Source organism: Anarhichas minor, unplaced genomic scaffold (assembly GCF_050575085.1).
Source record: "Anarhichas minor isolate MPS153535 unplaced genomic scaffold, ASM5057508v1 ptg000009l, whole genome shotgun sequence".
Taxonomy (NCBI): Eukaryota; Metazoa; Chordata; class Actinopteri; order Perciformes; family Anarhichadidae; genus Anarhichas; species Anarhichas minor.
The window spans coordinates 2,542,856-2,563,495 of NW_027466455.1; the positions used below are offsets into that span (position 1 = coordinate 2,542,856).

Genomic DNA, 20,640 nt, shown 5'->3' on the forward strand with positions numbered 1-20,640 from the left:
ATGAATTATTTAACATGCACTTATTGTCATAGCAGTTACCAAGTACCTCTAACTTGAGCATTCGGATACATCATTTTGTGGCACAGTATTATAAATGCAATTGTTTTGTAGTTCCCTTAGATTATAGATTCATTATAGACACTAGTGAGCGAATACAAATGTGACTGTTCGCTTCAGTGTGGTGATAGCTAAATACTCTTAAAGAGTTTGAGCAGTTTCTGTCAAGATTGTGGCAACATTCCCCATGGTATGATGTGAGAAGGAATGGGCCGTTGGTGGCTCACATGACCGTGCAGTTATCCTGAGGGTTGCAGAGCTTCACTTGGACAAGAAGTCGGGTCAGGGTGTTTGAGGCTGAGTGCAGATTGCTCCTTTAGTCAAGTCACACAGGCCTGCTGCAGCTTCAACAAGCACTGTGAGCGAAAGAGCTGTCGTTTTTTTCTTTTTTTTAAGATCGTTTGTTGGCTTTTTTGCCTCTAATTGATAGTGCAGCTGAAGACAGGAGAGAGAGAGAGAGAGAGAGAGAGAGAGAGAGAGAGAGAGAGAGAGAGAGAGAGAGAGAGAGAGAGAGAGAGAGGGAGGGAGGGAGGGAGGGAGGGAGGGAGAGAGAGAGAGAGAGAGAGAGAGAGAGAGAGAGAGAGAAAGTGCATTGGTTGTTGTTTGTAATGCAATACTTGGGAGGACGAGCTGCTGAATGTGGTGTCAGGTTTGTTTCAGACGACACCAGTGAGGATGAAATTAAAACTTGTGAATAAACATGCATCGGCCGAGGGGCACAATATATACGTATGTAGAGTATATGCACATTGGCTGTGGCTCAGTGGGTAGAGAGCGCCGTCCATCAACCACAAGGGTCTTACTGTCGACACGTCAAGTGTTCTTGATCAAGACAGTGAACCCCTAGTTGCTCCTGGGGATCTCCAAAGCAGCCCACTGCTCCTAAATGCTTAGGTTTGCAAACAAGTTTTAAAATATACAGTACAGTAGCTGAGGCTGACGGGGGGAAAGGTCGCAACAGAAGTGAATAAAGAGAGGAGGAGCGCCTGATTGTAGGGCAGCAGCAATGGAGGAGTAACGATTAAACACAAGAAGAGAGCGATAGAGAGAGGAGGGAGTAAGCATGCTGACAGCATTGTGAGGAAGAACGAAAGAGAAGAATTGAAGGAGAACAAGAAAAAATAGAGAAGAGAAATTCAGAACAGAAGGGCAAAAGACCAGACCAATCAAACCAGTCCGTTGAACCAAAAACAAAGCACATCTGGCCTCTTCATTATATCATGTTCTCATGACTTTGTTTAGGCCAAGATAAACTTTTGTCAGAACACGCGACTCATGTACGGGAAATGTTTTGGTAAGATTGGAGAGATTTATTACAATTTGTCTGGCGCTCCCCAATCACTTCCTAAGAATGTTTCTATGAGCCAGAATGTGTTTTACACAACACGTTATATAAACTGTTTACTTGTGAATCCAAATGTGTTCAGTTCAATCCTAAGTTATATGATGATTTTCTTCAACACACACACGCACACACACGCATACACACACTTGGCCTCCATGCTGCATGGGGACAACATGCAGCAAAGAACGGCAGGTCTGATTGAACCCGGGCCTCTGCGGTAAAGACTACCAGGTGCCCGAGCTGGCCCTTTCTCTTGAGGAAAGAATTGAGGCAGATTTATGTCCCTCTAGAAGTGTCGCTTGTAAAACAATGCTGCGACCAAATGCAGCAGGAAAGACTTTGTGGACTATAACTGTGACAAAATTATAATCCCAAATGCAGACATTAATATACACACACTGTAACCATTACTGAGTGTACACAGGCCAGATGAACACCCACTGTTGCAGAAGGACAGTTGCATTTCTAAATGCACACAGCTGCACATGCAACTACAATCAATCACAGCCCTGCACACACACACACACACACGCATGCACAACCCTGGGAGCTCTAGTTATCTCTTGAGGCTTGTTATGTTTCCTCAGTGTCCTTGGGATTTAATAGTAGCATCAGGCAAGCTGGCCAATACCCCCTAATAACTAGCAGCACAATGCATGGAGGATACACTCTCCACATAGTAAAACTTCATACACACAGCACGGTGAAAGGAGCAGGAAACACTGCGTCTGTCTGTAGCGCTATAGAGTCCCCACCAGACAGAAATAACTCGATGAATATTCAATTTAGCCAGGGAATATTCCAAATCTATTTACCCATAAGGGAAACAGATGTGGTTAAGAGAATGGTTGATTACGCTAGCGTAAGCTCTCAAATTGTCCACAAAATACAATTCTTTTGGTCCCAAAGTGTTCAGGGGGTTTTTCATGTTTTTGTTGATCTTCATAATGGCAATTAAAACAATGTCATGATCTGTGTGTGTGGGTGGTGGGTAATTTAGCTTGTGTATAAAGGAGCAGGCAGTTAGCTCATGATGCAGCATACTGCATGTCTGCATGTTAGTTGGAAGGCGTTGCTTCAGTATAATTAGGTGTACGTATATATTCCTGCATATGTAAATTTGCAGTACAATGTACCTACCGATATGACTTAAGTTTCCTCTCACAACTAATGAATGTTGTGAATCATGTCTGGTAATTGACATTATCATACATATGTGTCTAGCATGTGTGCAAACGAGAGGACAACATGTGCAGACATGCAGATTGGCTTCAGTCACTTAGAGCCCAAAATCAACCAGCCCCGGTTTAATCACTGCTAGAGGCATGTTGTGCCTGCTGCATGTTAGGAGACATTTTGTCTGACAGCGTCTCGCATTTAACAACAGTCTGCCAAACAGTAAGTCATGTGTTCTTTGTTCTAAACATGTACACATTATGTGAAGAGTGGGAATCGTGAGGCATAGCACGTAGGATTCCAGACCTTTTGCTGTCAGAAACTCAAACTGCAAGTCAGGAAGCCATACACTCAAAACGGACAGCAGATCACATCTCCAGCTGAGATGTAGGGAGGTGGCTGGTATTAGAAGAGCGAAACATATTCGATATACTTCCTACCTGTTTTTGTACTCTGTTTTGTACCAGTTGGAATGCTGCTGCAAGCGTACCTTGTCATCATCAATGTAGAGATGGCCACCAAAGTAAAACGCTCATTGAATCTGCGGGATTACAAATACAGCTGTTTATCATCAAAGGCCTTTCATAGTTGGGACAAAAAAACATGACATCATTGTTTTTGTTGGAACGGTCTAAATGACTGGGCTATGTGCCATATTAGGACACATCAGTTTGACCTTTTTGTTATAACTGTGAAATGACTTAAAATCGAATTTACTATGAGGCCGTCAACCAACTGCACACACACTGCACTGTGAGGTCCACAGCTATAAAGTGACTCATAACTTCAAAGTTTATCTTTAGTACATTATGACTGTACAAAAAGGCGAAAGATTATACAGACATTGATGTAATCTTAGACCCTGTGAATCTTAGTCGTTTTTATTCAGTATTTTTGGTATTTTTGGTCAATGGCATTGCTTTTGTCTTGGTGGCCAATATGAACAAACCTGGAGAAAAATGGCTCAAATATTATTTGTCTTCCTCCCTCTCTGTCTGTCCATCTTTCTCCATCGATATTAAGCCTTGCCCGTCTGACATCATGATAAAGCAGCCTTTCTTTCTCTCTCTCTCTGTCTGTCGTTCTCCCTCTTTCCCTCCTTGTATGCTCGCATCATCCCTGTTGTCACTTTGAAGCCAGGCAGTATAGCACAAGGGAGCATGAGCAGGGGTGAGCCTAGCTTTAATTGTAGACTGTTTGTGGTGGAAATTAGATCTCACTCAAGAAATAATGGCTCGGATTAGGCCCAGCCCCAGGGTCAAGACTGGCTGTTCAGACAGCTATTGACTCTGCAGCACTCCACTCTGAATCGCATTTGATTTAATGATGTGTGTTTGCATATGCATGTTCATATTGTGTGTGCGCCACAGTGGAAGGCTGTGATTTATCAGTATACTCTATTGCTGATTGGCTAGAAAGTGTGTCTGGATGGCAGCAATCTTCACTGCATATGGAACCATTATGTTAAGGTTCAGTACATTACCAGACATATCTATCGGCATGACTTAGAGGGAGCAGATGAAATAAGACATTCATATTTCTCACACCCCTCTGGGAAGTACGGAGCCATGCAAAACTCAGAAAGCTTATTTATTGCTTTTTCTTTTTTTTTTGAAGTGTCAGCTTTCAAATGAAAAGAGCTAAGGGATTTTTATTTAAAGTACATGCTGTCTAAAACTGCAGGCGAAAGCAAACTACCGGCGAAGAAGATGAAAGATAAGAGATTAAATAGCATGTCAAAACGAATAACTGCTGATTAACTCGACTTGGCATGGGTCACATTATTATATGATGTGTTTTTTTATTTTTGTCTAGTTGAGATGAAATGCACTGGAACATGTTTGTATGTAATTTACATTTATTCTTTTTTTGTGTGTGTGTTTCTTCCAGATCCCGACCTGCCATCATAATGATGGGACCCATTCCGGCATTGAGCTTTGTAGTCCTCAAGTTACAAGAAAATAATGGGTTTACGCTGAGACCATGAAAGCATCGTATGCTCCAGCAGACACCAGCAGACTCTGATTCTGTCTACTCTTCGCCTCCCTCACTCTCTCGCTCATTCTCTTCCCTTCCCTTAAAGAAAGATCACAATCTGATAACTCTTCCCCCGAGCTTTTGGCGGCAGCTAAAATTTCCTGGAAATTGTACTGAGATCTGGATTCTAAAGACGAAGATTCTATTTTGGGTCCAGGATAGACCAAGGGGCTTTTGAAGAAACGGCAGTGTTGAAATAATCATATCCTCCCCTCTTTTACTCTCCCGCTATTCCTCATTCCTTTCCTCCAAGTCCCAGAGGCACCAACTGATGGAGAGACGGGGGAGAGAGTCAGGATAAGGACACAAATTAGAGCTTCAGAGAGAACAGGAAAAAACTGCTGATTCATCAGGAAAATTAGAGCAGGGTCTCTGTGAGGGTTACTTTACCCAGTGAGCTTGATATCCCAGTACAATAGATAATACTTGTTTACATTTAAAATCTGTTAGCCGCAGTAAAAGTAGGCCATTCCTCTGGGGTTCATTAGACCTATACCGCATCAAGTAGAGAAGGGAAAACTTGGGAACATGACAGGGGGGTTAAGATTCCTGTGTTGGCCCCTGTGGCCTCTGGCCCTCTTCAGCCTGCTCACTACAGTGAAGATGCTGGAATTCGGTGGGGCGCCTGGTCAGTGGGCACGCTACGGACGCTGGGAGGCCGGATCAGTGGGCGAGCTGAGCTTCAGTCTCAAGACCAACATCAGCAAAGCTTTGGTACTCTACCTGGATGATGGGGGCAACTGTGACTTCTTGGAGCTTCTGATCGCTGGTGGGCGCCTCCAGCTGCGCTTTGCCATCCACTGTGCCGAGCCGGCCACGTTGCACATGGAGACACGGGTGAATGATGACCGCTGGCACATGGTCTTGCTCACCCGCAACTTCCGTGAGACCCTCCTGATGGTGGATGGTGAGACAAAAGTGGCTGAGGTCAAGTCCAAGAGGAAGGAGATGGCAGTGGTCAGTGACCTGTTTGTGGGCGGGATCCCGCCTGATGTGCGCCTATCAGCTCTGACTTCTAGCACGGTGAAGTACGAGCCACCTTTCCTGGGCTTGATCTCCAATCTGAAGGTGGGGGAGATGCCTCCCACTTTGTTAAATAGCCAAGGCATTCAGAGTGACCTGGAGTACCTGTGCACCAAACAGAACCCGTGCTTCAATGGAGGGTTTTGCTCTATTCAGTATGGAGAAGTTCAATGTGACTGCACCCACACCCGCTTCAAGGGGAAGTACTGCAAGGAAGGTAAGGAACCGTCACACTGTACCTGCTCTACCCTGGTTTCATTGCATTGTTCCTGTGCAGTACTCTTGGCATGGTAAAGCTAGAATACATCTGCTGTAGGTAGAGTTATCTGATATATCATGACGTGTTTGAGATTGGGCCCTCATCTTTGGGCTTTTGTGGTGACTTTGTTAATATTCAGTCTCTAAGGGGTCAGTGGTATGAGAGGTTGTGTGTACATTATACACAAATAGTCCCTTCTTGACATTTTCTAAGTCTCTTGCAGTGAAGTAACGAGTGTCTTGTTTCTTTGCTGTGAGACAGTAAGATCTCTGTGCTTAATAGGTTGAGGTTTAATAGTTGAGGTGTAGACCCAGTGAGGGCTAAGAGGAAGGAGGTGCTCTCTGAAAAGGAACGCACATTGCTATTTTCAGTCTTCTATTATCAGAATTTTAAAAAAAACATGTCATTGCTTGAAAGATAAAAAAACAAAAAGCACTTTCCTAGGGATTATGTGACTCATACAAGAAGTTTAGACATGGCACAGGTGCTACTTTGAATATGCTTGGTATTTTTTCTAAAACAATTCTTAACATCAAAGGTGCTGAATATCTAAACAGCATATTTCAAATGCTAAATCACACACTGTAGGTCTGCTTTTCAACTGGCTTTCTTTTCTTCTCTCTTCTCTTCTCTTCTTTCTTTCTTTCTTTCTTTCTTCCTAAACCTATTGTCCCGGGTGTACACCCTGCTCTTCCCTTCCTGTGCTCCAGGGATGTGCTCCTGTGCTGTCAGCTCATGTCAATCTCTGCTCTGTTTTACACTTCTGGCTCTCTCCTTCACTGACTCGTTCCATTTCCATATCTACGGTTTCCCCCCTCTGCTTTACGTTCATCCGTCTCTCTTCGTCCCGCAGCCTTTCCTTCACTCACCTCATCCCTTCTCTTCTCAAGGCTATCTGGGCTTTCCATCTCTCCTCACCTCCCTCCCCCGCTCTCTCTCCAGAGTTCACTCCCCTGCTCCACTTATCTCTCTTTCACCTTTACCCGCTGTCAGCACTTTCTCCTCCCGCCTCTCCTCCCCTTGCACTTATCTCCCTCCTCTCTTTCAAACTGTTGTCATCTCCACACCTCGCTTCTGAATGCTCTCATTCTCTATGCAGCCATCTGAAATTGCTTGCTCTGCCTTGATCATTTGTATCGGGGGTGGGGTTGATTCAACTTTATCTCCAGTTTTTGCCGTTATACGGTATAAACTAGTAATATTGTTTTGCATAATCCATAATAAGCAGTAGACTCTCTAGCTCCTACTTCCTGTGTGATGCAATGACTTGTAATTACTGGATCTTCAAAAGGTAGATGGCAGTTATGGGCCAATTGTTCAAAGTACTACATTTTTGTGGCCCCCAGAGATGAGCTTTGGCGATGCTGAAAACCGATATCAAACCCAAACAGAATAGTTTGTTCAATTTTCTGTTTGAGTATTGCTTTTGATAAAGTAATAAAGAAGTAATAATTAAAAGAAAATCAGCATGCCACCATGGTTTTGATCAAAGCCCTTAAGTTGTTCTGATGTAGAAAGTCTTTACCAGCTCCAGCAGCTGTACTGTTTTGTCTTTTGCTCTCTGAAGCAGCCAATGAAAAACAAAAGCCTTCATTCTTTGTGTATATAGGTCCGTCTGTCTGTTTCTCTTTCTTGGCTATCCCATTTTCCTCAGTTCCTTTAATTCTTCCCTCCCTCTCTCTCTCTCTCTCTCTCTCTCTCTCTCTCTCTCCCTCTCTCTCTGTGTGAACTGTGTGCGCGACTGCTGTGTGGTTGCTGGAAGCAGACACTGCTGCCTGTCTATTGGCTAACTTGAGAGCAGAATTCCAATGCTGTGCTACAGTGACTGCAGGACACATTTGTCCTTTTGAAATGGAGAGGGAGAGTGAGATAGAGGGAGAGAATTGAGATAGAGGTAAGGAGCAGAGAAACCGAACACGAGGGAATCGGGGAGAGAGCAATGGTCGATCAACAGTGAGGAATGGAGAGGTCGAGCATAAAGATATTCATTTGTTCAGTGTTCATTTACTCTCAGAGATGTTCTTTAGATTGAGTGCCGTTAATTGGGTCATTATGGCTGACTGCCATTGCAGTATGTATTCCTTTTATCTAGCATGGGAATGTAAAGGTCTCTCTCTCTCTCTTGTAGTTGACTCTAAGACTCTTAAGATGGCTGAACTAACAAATCAATGTCTCGCCATGTCAAAGGAAAGCTTCTTTTTAAAAGGCCTGCCGCCTGCTGACTTCAGAGAGGAAGAGTGCACAATGTCATGGGAACATTTTTAATGATGCGACGTGCAGGGCTGGTGTAGTATTATATTTATCTGCAATCTGCAGAAATACTGTTTAAACAGAATGAATACAATTTAATTAAAAGAAATCTGCAACGCCGTCGTTGATTTAGAATTTGAATGTCTACATTATGTTTGAAACTTTGAACTATTTGTTATTTAACATTGATGTAGCAATAATAGTTGTGTTGGATTTAGGAATGAAGCGTCAGTAAGTTGATACTCTGATGCAATATATTTCTGAAATGGATCCATCAAGTCAAGCATGCATCATGTATGCCTGCTACTCCGAGCAGCAGCTCATTAGCAGGAAAAACTGTTTCTGTAAAAAGATGCCAAAACAGCTTGTTGACATGTGGGTGTTAAAGAAGCAGTGGGATGAGACTCTCCAAACGGCAGCTAATGGGCTTTTACAGGGAAAAAACAAATAAACAAATGAAACGGATCTGTTTCATGGACAACATGTAATTATACAAAATTGCAGCACAAGTGAAAGGTACCAGTCTTTCAAAGACAGACGACAAAAGGGCTTTTAAGAGAGAAACAAGGTTGAGTAGAGTAATTTGAGAATATGCTGTGTAATTTGCTGTTCTAGAGTATGAAATGAAATGAATGACATTTTATTATAGTAGACACATTTAACCCATATAAATGATGCATTTAACCCATCTTATTGGGAGAGGTGGGCTGCTGAAAAGCACCGGGGAGCGGTTGGGGGTTCAGTGTCGGCACAGGAAGCATCATTTCAATGTAAAAACAAAAATGGAGACTTTTTTTGAACAAGTGTAATATACTGCCAAATCAGAACGGCATTAAAGGCTGATAACCAGCATTGTTGTTTTTAATTGACATGAGATTTACTCTGATTAGCAACTGGCAGACTGTGATCCCCAAGTATATTGACAGGCTTTTAGATGCTAAAGTCATCCCTCAAACCCAAAATTAAATAAAAAAAACTTTGAAACAACAGTCAAAAAACTGTATTTCTTGAGATGTATGTCAATGACTGATGTTTGCCATGCTGTACAACAATAAAGGAATAGGGGGAATAAAGTATAGTTATTAATGACAACACATGAGGAAACATAACATACATTAAGAATAACTCCAACACTGTTTAGGTAAGTAGGACAAGGCGGTGGGAGAGAGAGTGTGTAGTGATCAGAGAGATTGGTTCTCTTTCCTGATAGCTGCTGTATGCTCACACATACAAGGCTTTGGAAGCAGCCTGCTTTGATGTACACATTAGAGCTTACCAAGAGAGAATGCATTTTGACACAAAGACGCTTCTTTCAAGTGTGACTTGAGCAGGAGGGTAAAGAGAACTTTGACCATGTGACGTTAACCACCTGTGACGTACATGTTCTCACAAGATGCACGTTCAACAACAATACTGCACTCCAGGACAAATAATTGAGATTGAAACTACGTCCCACAATGGTCTAATTTACTGCAAAGATATTGTCTTCCAGACTTTTGAAAGCCTTGGATATGGTGAATGTCAGCCCAAAGTGGAATCAGTCAAATCTGAACATTGGATATGACAGCTGAGGCTCTGTCATTTAAGGAGGGTGTGCCATCTCATCCCCCTCCAACCCTCCACGCTATTTATCCCACTGCTTCCATGTAGAGTCTGTATCTACTGTTGCCTTCATTTGAATACATTGATCTGACTCAGCTGTTGGCACCCTTCAACCATGTCTGGTACCAACAGGTTTTCAGCTTTTTCCCTTTCGCCTCATTTATGTTAATATTGCTCAGGTCAAGTGGGAGGTTGTTCAGAAAGTATGCAGGTTGAAGGTGAACACCACACAGTCAGGCTGATGACTTTTTAAAACACTATTACAGACAAAATTCAGATTTCGACTCTCAAATATTGGATCGGCTCACAGAGAAGCAAACATGCACACTGCCTTAAAGTGCCTGGATTCATGTGATGGATGTGTGTGTAGAGGTGCACCTTCCCTGCTTTGATTCTAGATTCTGTCCCTATTGGCTTGCATTTTGAAGTAGTTGTGGGCAGGCCTTTTTCCATTAGGGGTGGTAATTAAAGCCACTGGGGGCCTCTGTGGGCCATTGTTTTTTCATAATTGATGCTGACCCTGGCTTTGTTCTCTGTTGAACCCCAAACGGCAATGTGGGGAAATGCAGTTATGAGCTCTCAAGTCAGGGTAATTGGAGGTTAAATGAATTTGTGAAAATGACTGCTGTGATATTAATGTATTCATTTACTCAACAAACTATGGACAGTCTTTCAGGTTGCCATGAGGCTGGATTTGCACCTGATCTTTAGGATATTTGTCATGCTGGTTTTCTTTTTGTTTTTTTAATGACCCTTTAATTACCATATACAGCTGACTTGACAGACCTAAGCTCTTTAAAATGTTAAATGTCACTTTATTAGAATGACATGAAAAACACAGCTTCATTAGGCTAAAGAGTAATATGAACGATGTTAGCCTAATGGTACACTCTGCACTTTGTTCTTGGGAGAAACTGGACTACAGATTATTAAAACTATGAATAAAATCAGTGTGCCACCGATACAAAAAGCTGAACATTGATGATCCATATTGTTTGTTTTGTCATAGCAGCTGGTATACAAGGCTTTTTTTCACCACTGTCCCAAAGATCATTTAAATCGCTCTGAAGTATAAAGCATCAACTATTCTAAAGCTTATCAGTTTACTATTGTGGTTATTTGCAGAAATCCCACCATTGAAATTATTAGAAAATACAATTATTTTGTTTTTAATTAAAAAAACTAATCTTAGCATTTTAATTATGTTTTTCAATTTGATATTGTTGTAAGCACTTCTCCATCAAATAATGTATTTATTCATTTTGGCCATTATGTTGTCTTGGCTCATGCTGAAGAACCTCCATGACGACGTCGTGTGTGTGTGTGTGTGTGTGTGTGTGTGTGTGTGTGTGTGTGTGTGTGTGGCTGTGACATTACCGTTTGTGTCACAATGTAAAAAAATCACGTGACGCATCTTTATAAATGTGTCAGCTGAAAACGAGACAGTTGGCAATCGATCAGTGCATCTTTACTTTTGGGAGTTAATCAGCTATGGTTTACATTTGAAGAGTCATCTTTCTTAACCTGATCAGTTTCATAGCGTAGCTGTGAAATGAGTTATTTTTTCTAGCTTGTGACTGCAAATGATTTTTGTCAATGTCACAGAAAATGTGATGTTATCCGTCCACATTTGCTGCCTGTTCTCTGGCAGTGGAATAAACACTATTTCACCATTTGTGAGGAGGAAAGGTTGATGCAGCAGCTCTTGTCCACTTGGCAGCACCATACAGAGCAGTGTTGAGAAACAGCTGCTTAGCTCATTATTGCTCACGACTTTCCAATTCACTTTTCATCATCACTTTTTATGGTATGTGTTGTACTAAAGCAGAAACCTGGGTCCCTGGGGAGCCCTGCAGTTAACAGGCTGGACCCTGCAGGTTGGGAAGCCCCCCCGAGCCCCCACCTTCGAGGTCTGCCATGAACAGATGCTATTTACCCTCACAGGCAAGAGTAACCTGGGATGTAATTCATGAACGATACAGGCTCAACACCACAGCACTTGAACTTGGCATTTTATATGCTGCGGCTCTACATCATTTTTAGTTAAAGCTTGGATGTTAAATATTATATTAAATTACATTCAGATATAAAACGGTAAGCTCACATGTGATGTTGAGAATAACTACCTGTGCTTGTCTCAAGCTGTGAGACAAGACCTTCATACCCATGAACTTGAACATGTTGTACTACAATTCTCTATTGATATGTCAACATAGCATAATGAATGTCACATGAATATTTTTGAACCTTTATCTTACGCAGTTACATTTCACATAATATAGAAAAAGGGGGCCGTTATTTGAAATGTGTTTCAAAAGGGCCGCATGTAGCCAATGTAAACTGTGAAGCCTTCTCAACTGTGAATATGCCATACTTCCTGTAAATAGGCCAATCATTGGCCCACTAGCCAGCCTTCATTTTAGTTACATAGTTTGTCTTGCACATTCATATTTCCCCTTGAACCCTGTTGTTCTCTGTAAGAAATACGTTTTCACCTTCACAGAAGATGATAAAGCGTTCCAGCAGATTTTCCATCAAATCTACCCTGATGGCACGGAATGGTCTAAATTATACCAATGTTGATGCCTCATGGATGTTAGTAGGGTATGCCATACACAGTACTTAAAATGTCCCCAAATGGGATTTGAATATGGCGGGACCTTGGATTTTGATAGTAATAGTTGGGGTAGGACTGTGATGGAACGGTGCTGGGGCAAAGAGCAGAGGACACCACAGAGTTCATCACGGTGATAATTGTGCTATCTCCCCACTGGCAACCACAGAGGGAGGGGGTGGAAAGAGTTGGGACAGTTGGTGGGGCTATCTTGTGGGTTACCCACAAGATAATTGTACTCTCAATTATCTTGTCCTGTATTCATAAATACGTAGAGTGCTAATGAGGGGGCTGTACCCCGTTCCATAGATAACCTTATCAGCAGTACGTCTGGTTGAGACGACAGCCTGACAGACGTCTCTCTTGCCATGTCTCTCTTTTGCCTTCCCCAGCCAACTACCCCGATGAAGTCTGACGCCCTCCATGCTTCAAGTCTCTGTTAGATCTGATCACTGTGATTTTGTTGGTGTTTATCAAAGCTGTTGTGTTCCAGCTCTGCTGCTGCTGTGTGCTGTTGGGACTCGGTGTTTGTAAAGTATCTGTCATCTTTCTGTCATTATGGCTCTTTCCCTCCCTTCCTCTAGTTACCCAAGCGATTCCCTCACTCTTCCATTTGTGTTTGTCGGTAAGAAGCACAGATTGGAAGAATACGGAGATATTTTACTTAAGGGTGTTGTTAGTATTTTCAGTAGTACAAAGTCATTAAAACATAATGTAAGTAAAAACAGACTTGATTATAGTGTACTTATTCAAAGGGGGTTAGTCAGTGCACAGTAAAGAGTAACCTACCAATCGGACTATACATAGGCCTAACAATGATAAAGAGGGAGACAACTAAACATTGCTTCAGTAGAGGAAATTAATGACAAAACATCCACTACTAGGTAATACAATAACATATTGCACTGTATACACTGAATTAATATTTACCCTTTAAAAAGCAATAAGGTAATTAATCTCACTAAGAAAACCTTACAACAACAGTACATAGGGTTTGGATCTTTGCATGAACTACTTCTATTACTAGACTAGACTTTAGTACAGCTGATCTCTTGATGGAAGAACTGAATCAAATGTAGTTTTCCAGGAAAAGGACAAATTCAGTCAGTGATAGATATGAGGATACCACCAACAGCCCTCTTAGATGACGACTTACTTTCCCCTTAGTCCGTCTCTCTTTTTTTAACATTTCTAGTGAGTATCTAGACTTTAACTCTCTCGTCACCTTACTTTCTTTATCTCATTTCCTTCTAACTGATCTACTTGTTCGCTTACCCTTTACCCATTACCCGCTACCTCTACTCTGGATTGTGTAGTCGTGGCTTTTTACCGAAGTTAACACTCCCAAGTTTAAAGGGCACATGCTCCTGGTTCTCTGTCCGCCTGTTGAAGGATTCCCAGCTTCCTCGAACAGACAGCAACGGTAGCCTAAAGTTCCTCAAGCTTTGATCAAAGGAGGTAGAGCTACACGCTCCTCTCATTCTCTTGCCATGTTTTATTACTTCTATGCTTTTGCTTTTTGAGAAGGGAGAAAGACCATGTATTAACGTCCACCTAAATAACAGATTCTGATCCAGTCTCTTCCATAACCTCGTCTTTGTTGCATTAAAAAAAACGAAAAAAAAACGCTCCAGATGAGAGACTTCCTTAAGACCCAAATCCCCTAATTCCTCCCTTCTTTTGCACCGTATGAATACTTTTATGCAGATTGCTTCTTGCAGAAGCACAAAGCAAGCATTAATGGATTACAGTCTGAGGTTACGTTGCCTGACTCGAAGGAACCGATGAGTGTTAAGCACACTCAAAACATATTTGTTTTGACTTATATGATGCACAGGGATGGTCTGGTGCAATCAAGCAAATAGCTTCCAGGGAGGGTGTCAATCTGATGTTTTCCGCCCACTACCTTTCTCACCCTTTTCTCAGGTGAGTCTTTACTGTCTTGAAGGTCCCTGCCAGCATGATCGGCCGTCACATGGAATTAAAGCTTGCTCTCTACCCCTGCTGTCACTCTACAGGTTGAAAAGTGAGCGAAAGGTCCTGCTCACATGTCACATGCTATCCATCCGCTCTGTGGCTTCTCTGCAGGAGAAACAGTTGGCCCGAAACAAAAGGCAAAGCGTCTCTGTGAAGTTAACCCTTTTTATATTCAGTCACTGCAGTTATCACCACGATATACAACCACGACGTACAGCATTTACAGACACGTATTGCTAGTTTTCACACTTGTATGTGACTGTCATGGATTTTTTTTAAATAATAGATGAGAAAATCGACATGCATCTCATTGCGATGCATGCATTACAACAACTTTTCTAAGCCAACAACAAAGCAAATCAATAAGGGATTCTCTGATGGCTCATTTTTACTGTGTTTGCTATGCACTATCAATATCCTCATGTACTTACCTCAATGGCTTTACATTTCATATTCATCGATTTTGATTGTCTGATGCAACGCTTTATGCAATTAGGCTTGATTTAGATTCTTTTCTTCAAGGTCTCCTCACTATTTGTATTCTTTTTTTAGTTAACAGTCAGGCGGCTCTCCAGTGGCTGCAGTCACCAGAAAGAGTTATCAGTCACACAGTCAGACATCCTGCCATTTGTGAGCTGATTGAGACCGTACCTATGTGGAGAAATGTTTGCTCTTGCAACTTTATTTATTAATTTCGGGACTTTTGATTATACCCATATTTTTTCAATGTTAGGATCTATTTCTAAATATATTGTTATGATCTTAAATAAAGCAATTATTGCACTGATTTTCTTGGTAAATTCAGCATATAATGAAATGCATATCAAAGTAGAGCCCGACCGATTAATGTGTGAGCCCATTTACCAGTAGGCCGCAGATATATATATCACACTATTCATATTATTTTGGACTTAAAAGGGCATGGGAATCCAAAGCCATAATATTACACAATGTAAATGAAAATAACTGCCATACATATTCACAATGAAGGTGCTTGGGAATACAACTTTTAAAATAATATCTTATACATGACTGCTTGTGGTGTAACGGACCGGACCCCCCTCCACGGTTTGGCACGCATGTGAACCGAGGATTAATTGCAGTTTACTTTTCCATTACAGTTTCACGTGAACGTTGTCATTTGACGGTGAAAAGTCATGGCGGGGCGGAGGAGCGAAAGAACTTTGTGGTCGTTTAATTCTCGTGTGTGGGAGCATTTTGGCTTCTCTGTGAAACACAATGACGGAATAAGAGTGGTAGACAAAACCGTTACGTATGTAGGCTTCATTCATGGAGAGAGCCATATGACGACGGCAATACTTTGATGCAACACCATCCTGTCAGTGACTGGACACGAGGCACAACAACGTATCATCGCGCCTTTAAGACATTGTTAGCAGCAGAATCCGACCGGGCTAAAGCTATTACCAAATCTATTGGGGTATTTATTGCTGCAGACATGATCCATGCTGATCAAAGAAACAGGGTATTAACATGCCTCATATAGCACTTTAACTTCTTAAATGTTTTAAGATTTTATTTATTTCATTTTGTTTCACATTGGGTGTCTTGAAAGTTGTTTATCATGTAAAACTACAGCCTACAGTTGTAAGCTTTAAGTGTTCTTTTAGTAATAAATGGAAAGCAAAGATATATTCGTGCCCCCCCCCCCCCTTTTGCTCATCTGAGAAATGATCTGATCCGTGACTGAAAACCACGATAGGATTTAAACCGTGAGTTTTGTAATCCGTTGCAGCCCTAATGACTGCACATAAAACCCCTCCACTACTTTGCCTTAACTATTCCGCTCTAGCCTCAGTAAGATTCAGCTTGATGTTCAACTCTGATAATGTTCTAGTTATTACGCACACTTTTTATTAAAACACTTTGTAATCATAAAAGAAGGCCATCGTTTATTGCTTTTATTTCTAGATATCATGTTTGATAATATTACACACCAGCATTATCCAGGCAGGGTTTCCAATTTATAATATGATCGTTGGATGCTTAATTACATCACCTGTAAGCTGTCTACATACTGAAGTTGTGAAACAGCTGATCATGTTAACTGCACCTTCAGAAGAGTGCTTCATTGTGTTCATTGTTTGTGTAAACCTAAGTTTGGTTTGTTGCACCGACATATGCAAGGATTTAGAAAGAAACTAAAAAAGAGTTGAGATATACTGATACTGATATCGGATATCGAGCCGATACTGACTTAAATAACTGACAAAAATACTTTGATATAAATATATGATATGATATATACTGTATTGCCGTTTAAGTTTTGACCAATTTGGTGTGTTAATAAGGTTAACACTTGAAAAGGTTTTCTTTTTTTACCATGTTTGTGTACAATTTATTTAGATCATTTATACATGTGTTTATGTGTTGTACTGTATTTAGTTTTACAAGGAAATCAATGTCTAAGTCGAGCCTTAAGTTCCCTTACACTTCCGCTAAGTGTGCCAAACAGCTTATGAGCCATACAGCTTATGAATTAAACATTGATATTGGATCAGAACTCGGTGTCGGCCAATACCCAAAGCCCATGTATCAGTATCGGGACTAAACAAAAGTCCGATTGGTGCATCCCTCTCATTGAACAACCTCTTTCCTACAGCAGCTGTGAGCTGTTGATCCCAGTCAACCAGTTCCGCTCTGTAACCCCAAGCTGCTGGTGAAAATGATGGCTGACTGTATTGTGACTGATAAGAGATCTTTAAGACTCCATGCATCGGGAGAACCCCTGAGGCCCTTTCTTGGACAACTTGTTTGTGCATTGAGTTATAAAAAAAAATACACGTGAAGGCAGTGTGGTGGGGAACAAACAGCAGGGTGAAAAAGGTGTGAAAGCATAGAGTATTTGGACCACAGCAATGCTCAGAAGCCGTCGACACAGACGGCGAGAAAACCCTCACCAATCCTCAGTCCCTCCTCCCTCCTGGGATTCCACTTCAAACACTGGCCAGCTGAGCTTCAGAGAGGACTGTTATCCCCCTCCCTCTGCCAGCCTAACAAGCCTGCTACTGTAATATGACGTTATTGATATGGAGTAGAGAAGGTCCTGATGCCTCCCATCGTGCCCCTTAGCCCCGACTTGAGAGTGCGACTTGAGCCACTGTCGATACAGGCACGAAATACCCTGCACTGCACTAGAGTATGCACAGCAGAGGCCTTGATCACAGCATGTGGGACTCAAATTGACTTTTGGACATTACCTAAAGCAGCTACGGTGGCATCACTGCTGATATCCTCACAAACACGATGGCATTTATGTTAACCTTTATGGATCTCCTGTGAACAGGGATGATTCTATGATATTTATTTAGCCTTCCAAACAGACAGGACCACCTATGGAGTTAATACAGCTCCGGCGACACCAAATTACTAGGAAATGAGGTCTGATTGCTGATGTGCCTGCTGCTGCAAGGCCGTCACTCAAGTTGCAAGCTGTTTGTGCTTGTGGCTCATCAGAGCTCTCCCGCCTCGCTGCTGAGTGAGACTTGACAACACCAAGGATAAAACTTCTGCTTTATTTATTTATTTCTCCACAGCTTCCAATTTGCTTTAGCATTTTATAAATGAAATAACGAGGCTTATCGAGAGCTTTGGTAATCTGACACAATCCGTCCGCTTCTGCGAGAGTGTGGAGAAGACGGCGAGAGATTTGGGGCCAAATTGCGACACGATTCCCTTCCTGTTCTCACTGACTAAGCTACGATTAAACTCAGCCTAGCCTCCCTTGTCACCAAGTGCCATGTGGTTCAGAAAACCGATCGAAAACACAAAAAGGATGGCAAAAAAATGGTTATGGATCACAGGGACAGCAACGCATACATTGCCGAAGGTGGAAGCTCATCGATTGCACCGCAGAGAATGGGACATAAAGGGGTGAATCAGTCAGGAAGATGCAAAGATAAATGTAATGTAAAGGCATGTGAAGAGACACGTGGCTAATTGGAGGACGGGAAGAAGCTGCATGACATAACAATGTGGCAGCAGCGGTGACAAAATGGTCCAACACGTTGAGATCCGGCTTATGTCTTTGATGGATTGCCCAGGGTGATATTTGTCAGAGGAAATGGAACAGCTTGAGGGGCACACTGTGAGTGCAGCGGGGCAGCACATCATAGTGACGCCAGGCTGGAGATGCCGTGTCTGCGGGAACGGGTAGAATTGCAATCATGGGACGCATGTGTGAGGCTTTCAGCGGGGCCTCTATGTGTCTCGCAGGCAGGTTGACAGATGGAATGGAAATATCCACGCAAAGGAACAACAGAGAGAAGTATAATAGGCTTGTCTCTCAATGCGTGTGGACACTTTTCACCTTTTCTCCTCTGTACATCCGGTTCTCCCACTGCCATAAACAATGCTTTACCAAACAGGCATAGACCTTAATACCAGTCTTCAGCATCAATATGATTATGCCAATGCAATGCAAGGAAACAGACTTTATTCTCACATTCTGAGATAATTATTGTAATTATTGCTTTTTTTCCCCATGCTTTTGCAGCAGTCATCACAACGTAGCGCTGCATTTATTCTCAGCCATCCTCCTCAGCAAAAGGACTTAATCATACATTACCATAAACACACAACACATTGACACACATCCTCTGGCGTGACTGCTCACACGTTGAGCAGGGAAGATAAATATTGACTCAGTCTTCTAATTAAAGGGCTTTATGACTATCGGAGCCTGAAAAGGACATATAGTACACTAATTGCAAACAGTAGAATGCCAGGGGCAGTGTGTGCTGGTGATGATGTTGACCCTTTATCATCTCCTCGCTCCCCTGTGTAGGCCTGTTGCCAGGGGATCATTTAGAATCAGATTAGAGGTCATCCTGGATGTGAGGAATTACACGATTTCACTGTAAATGCGGAAAGCGTAGTTTGTGTGAAAATAGGGTTAATCTTGTTATGCCAAGAGTTCATGCCAAGTTTCTAAAATGAGCACAGCTTCTAGTCCCGTTTCCTCTGCCAGCTCTTGTCTCTGCCTTCCACTAAGCCATGCCTTTTTTTTAATCATCTTTACAGCAGAGCTACAATACACATAATGCCTTCCCCTAATGCTTGTTGTTTAGCTTTGGATTAATTTAGGTCCGCCATAGCAACAAAGTCATACAAAGTCACCAGTATCGACTGTGAATTGTGAAATATTGTAAAAATGAGACGGCATAGTTAAAGACTTAGCTCATGAATACTGAGGCAAGAACAAGAGCAAGCGAGAGCGAAGAGAGAGGGGATGAAGGAAATCACAATCCCAAAGAGAATTGTTCTGCTGTTCACATGTCTGATCAAGCTTAAAAATGCTATTACTCTATTGTCACTGGAGCTGTTCTCCCTGGCTTAACTCTTGAAGATGCACTGACCTTTTCAACACTTTACTACGTTAGGTCTATTACCCGCCGACAGTTCACCTCTCCCTTTTCCTTGCAAGACGATAACACCACCTCCCCTTTTTTATTGTGATGAAAAGGCAGAGCTGGCTTTAGTGTGATTTCATTTCCTCTGCTCTCGGAGCTTCTATAGGCAGAAGTCCTGACAGTCACTTTACCTGAAAGCAATCACCAGGAACGACCGTTGCTTTAGCGTGGGATTGAATACCAATAAATCTGACCCTCTTTATTTCCCCTCCAACACAGAATAGTGGAGGGATGCCAGCTTGTACAGACAAGAGAGTGGATTATCTTCCCTGGTGGACTTCTAGCTCCGTGATCCTGCATCCCCACGCAAGGCTTCCTTCAAATATGTAGTGGAAGGGATTGATTGGAGCTGATACTGTAATCCATATAATACTCAGTAGCAATATTACATTTATATTACCTCAAGCATTCGGTATATCTCTGTTGCACTGTATGACTAAGGATCTTGGGCTTTGTTCTTTGAGTCTTCATTGCCGCTGGAGGAGGTCAGAGCACTTAGTTTATAGTGACTCAGAACTGCGTCTGCAGTCTGTCCCATTCATCTATTGATATTCAGCCCAATATTGTTTTGTGTTTTTCTATGTGCAGCACAGTGTTATTTTTGGCTGATGTATACAACGAGCCCAGACAACCACCATCTGCATCATTCTGTCCCCCTCTTAGTTTCAAAGACCATGACGCAAGTATCTCAAAATGGCTTCCCGGTTGATTTTGTTAATTAAGGGCAGATGGAGGTAAGGATTGATTCCCTGTTTTGTTTGTGCTCCTTCTGACAAAGAGGCTGTTTTTGCCCTTTAGAGGGGAGAGCAAGCTTGAAGTGAACGGCAAGATTTGGGCCAAATATAACTATATCCCCATGATACTTCCA

The 20,640-nt window shown here is 42.1% G+C and overlaps 1 protein-coding gene across 36 annotated transcripts in view; it reads left to right on the top strand.

Moving 5' to 3' along the window:
• Positions 1-5,056: 5,056 nt before the first annotated feature.
• Positions 5,057-20,640, top strand: part of nrxn2b (neurexin 2b) — a 528,601-nt gene continuing 513,017 nt past the window's right edge. For 31 of the 36 annotated variants that reach the window (XM_076087065.1, XM_076087041.1, XM_076087036.1 and 28 more), the window contains exon 1: positions 5,057-5,855. In XM_076087065.1, coding sequence (XP_075943180.1) covers positions 5,144-5,855 — 712 coding nt within the window. In that variant the 5' untranslated portion in view covers positions 5,057-5,143. Of the gene's footprint in view, positions 5,874-8,694; positions 8,716-10,337; positions 10,349-20,640 lie in introns of all 36 variants that reach the window. The other 5 variants (XM_076087035.1, XM_076087034.1, XM_076087033.1 and 2 more) reach the window with 3 other exon arrangements.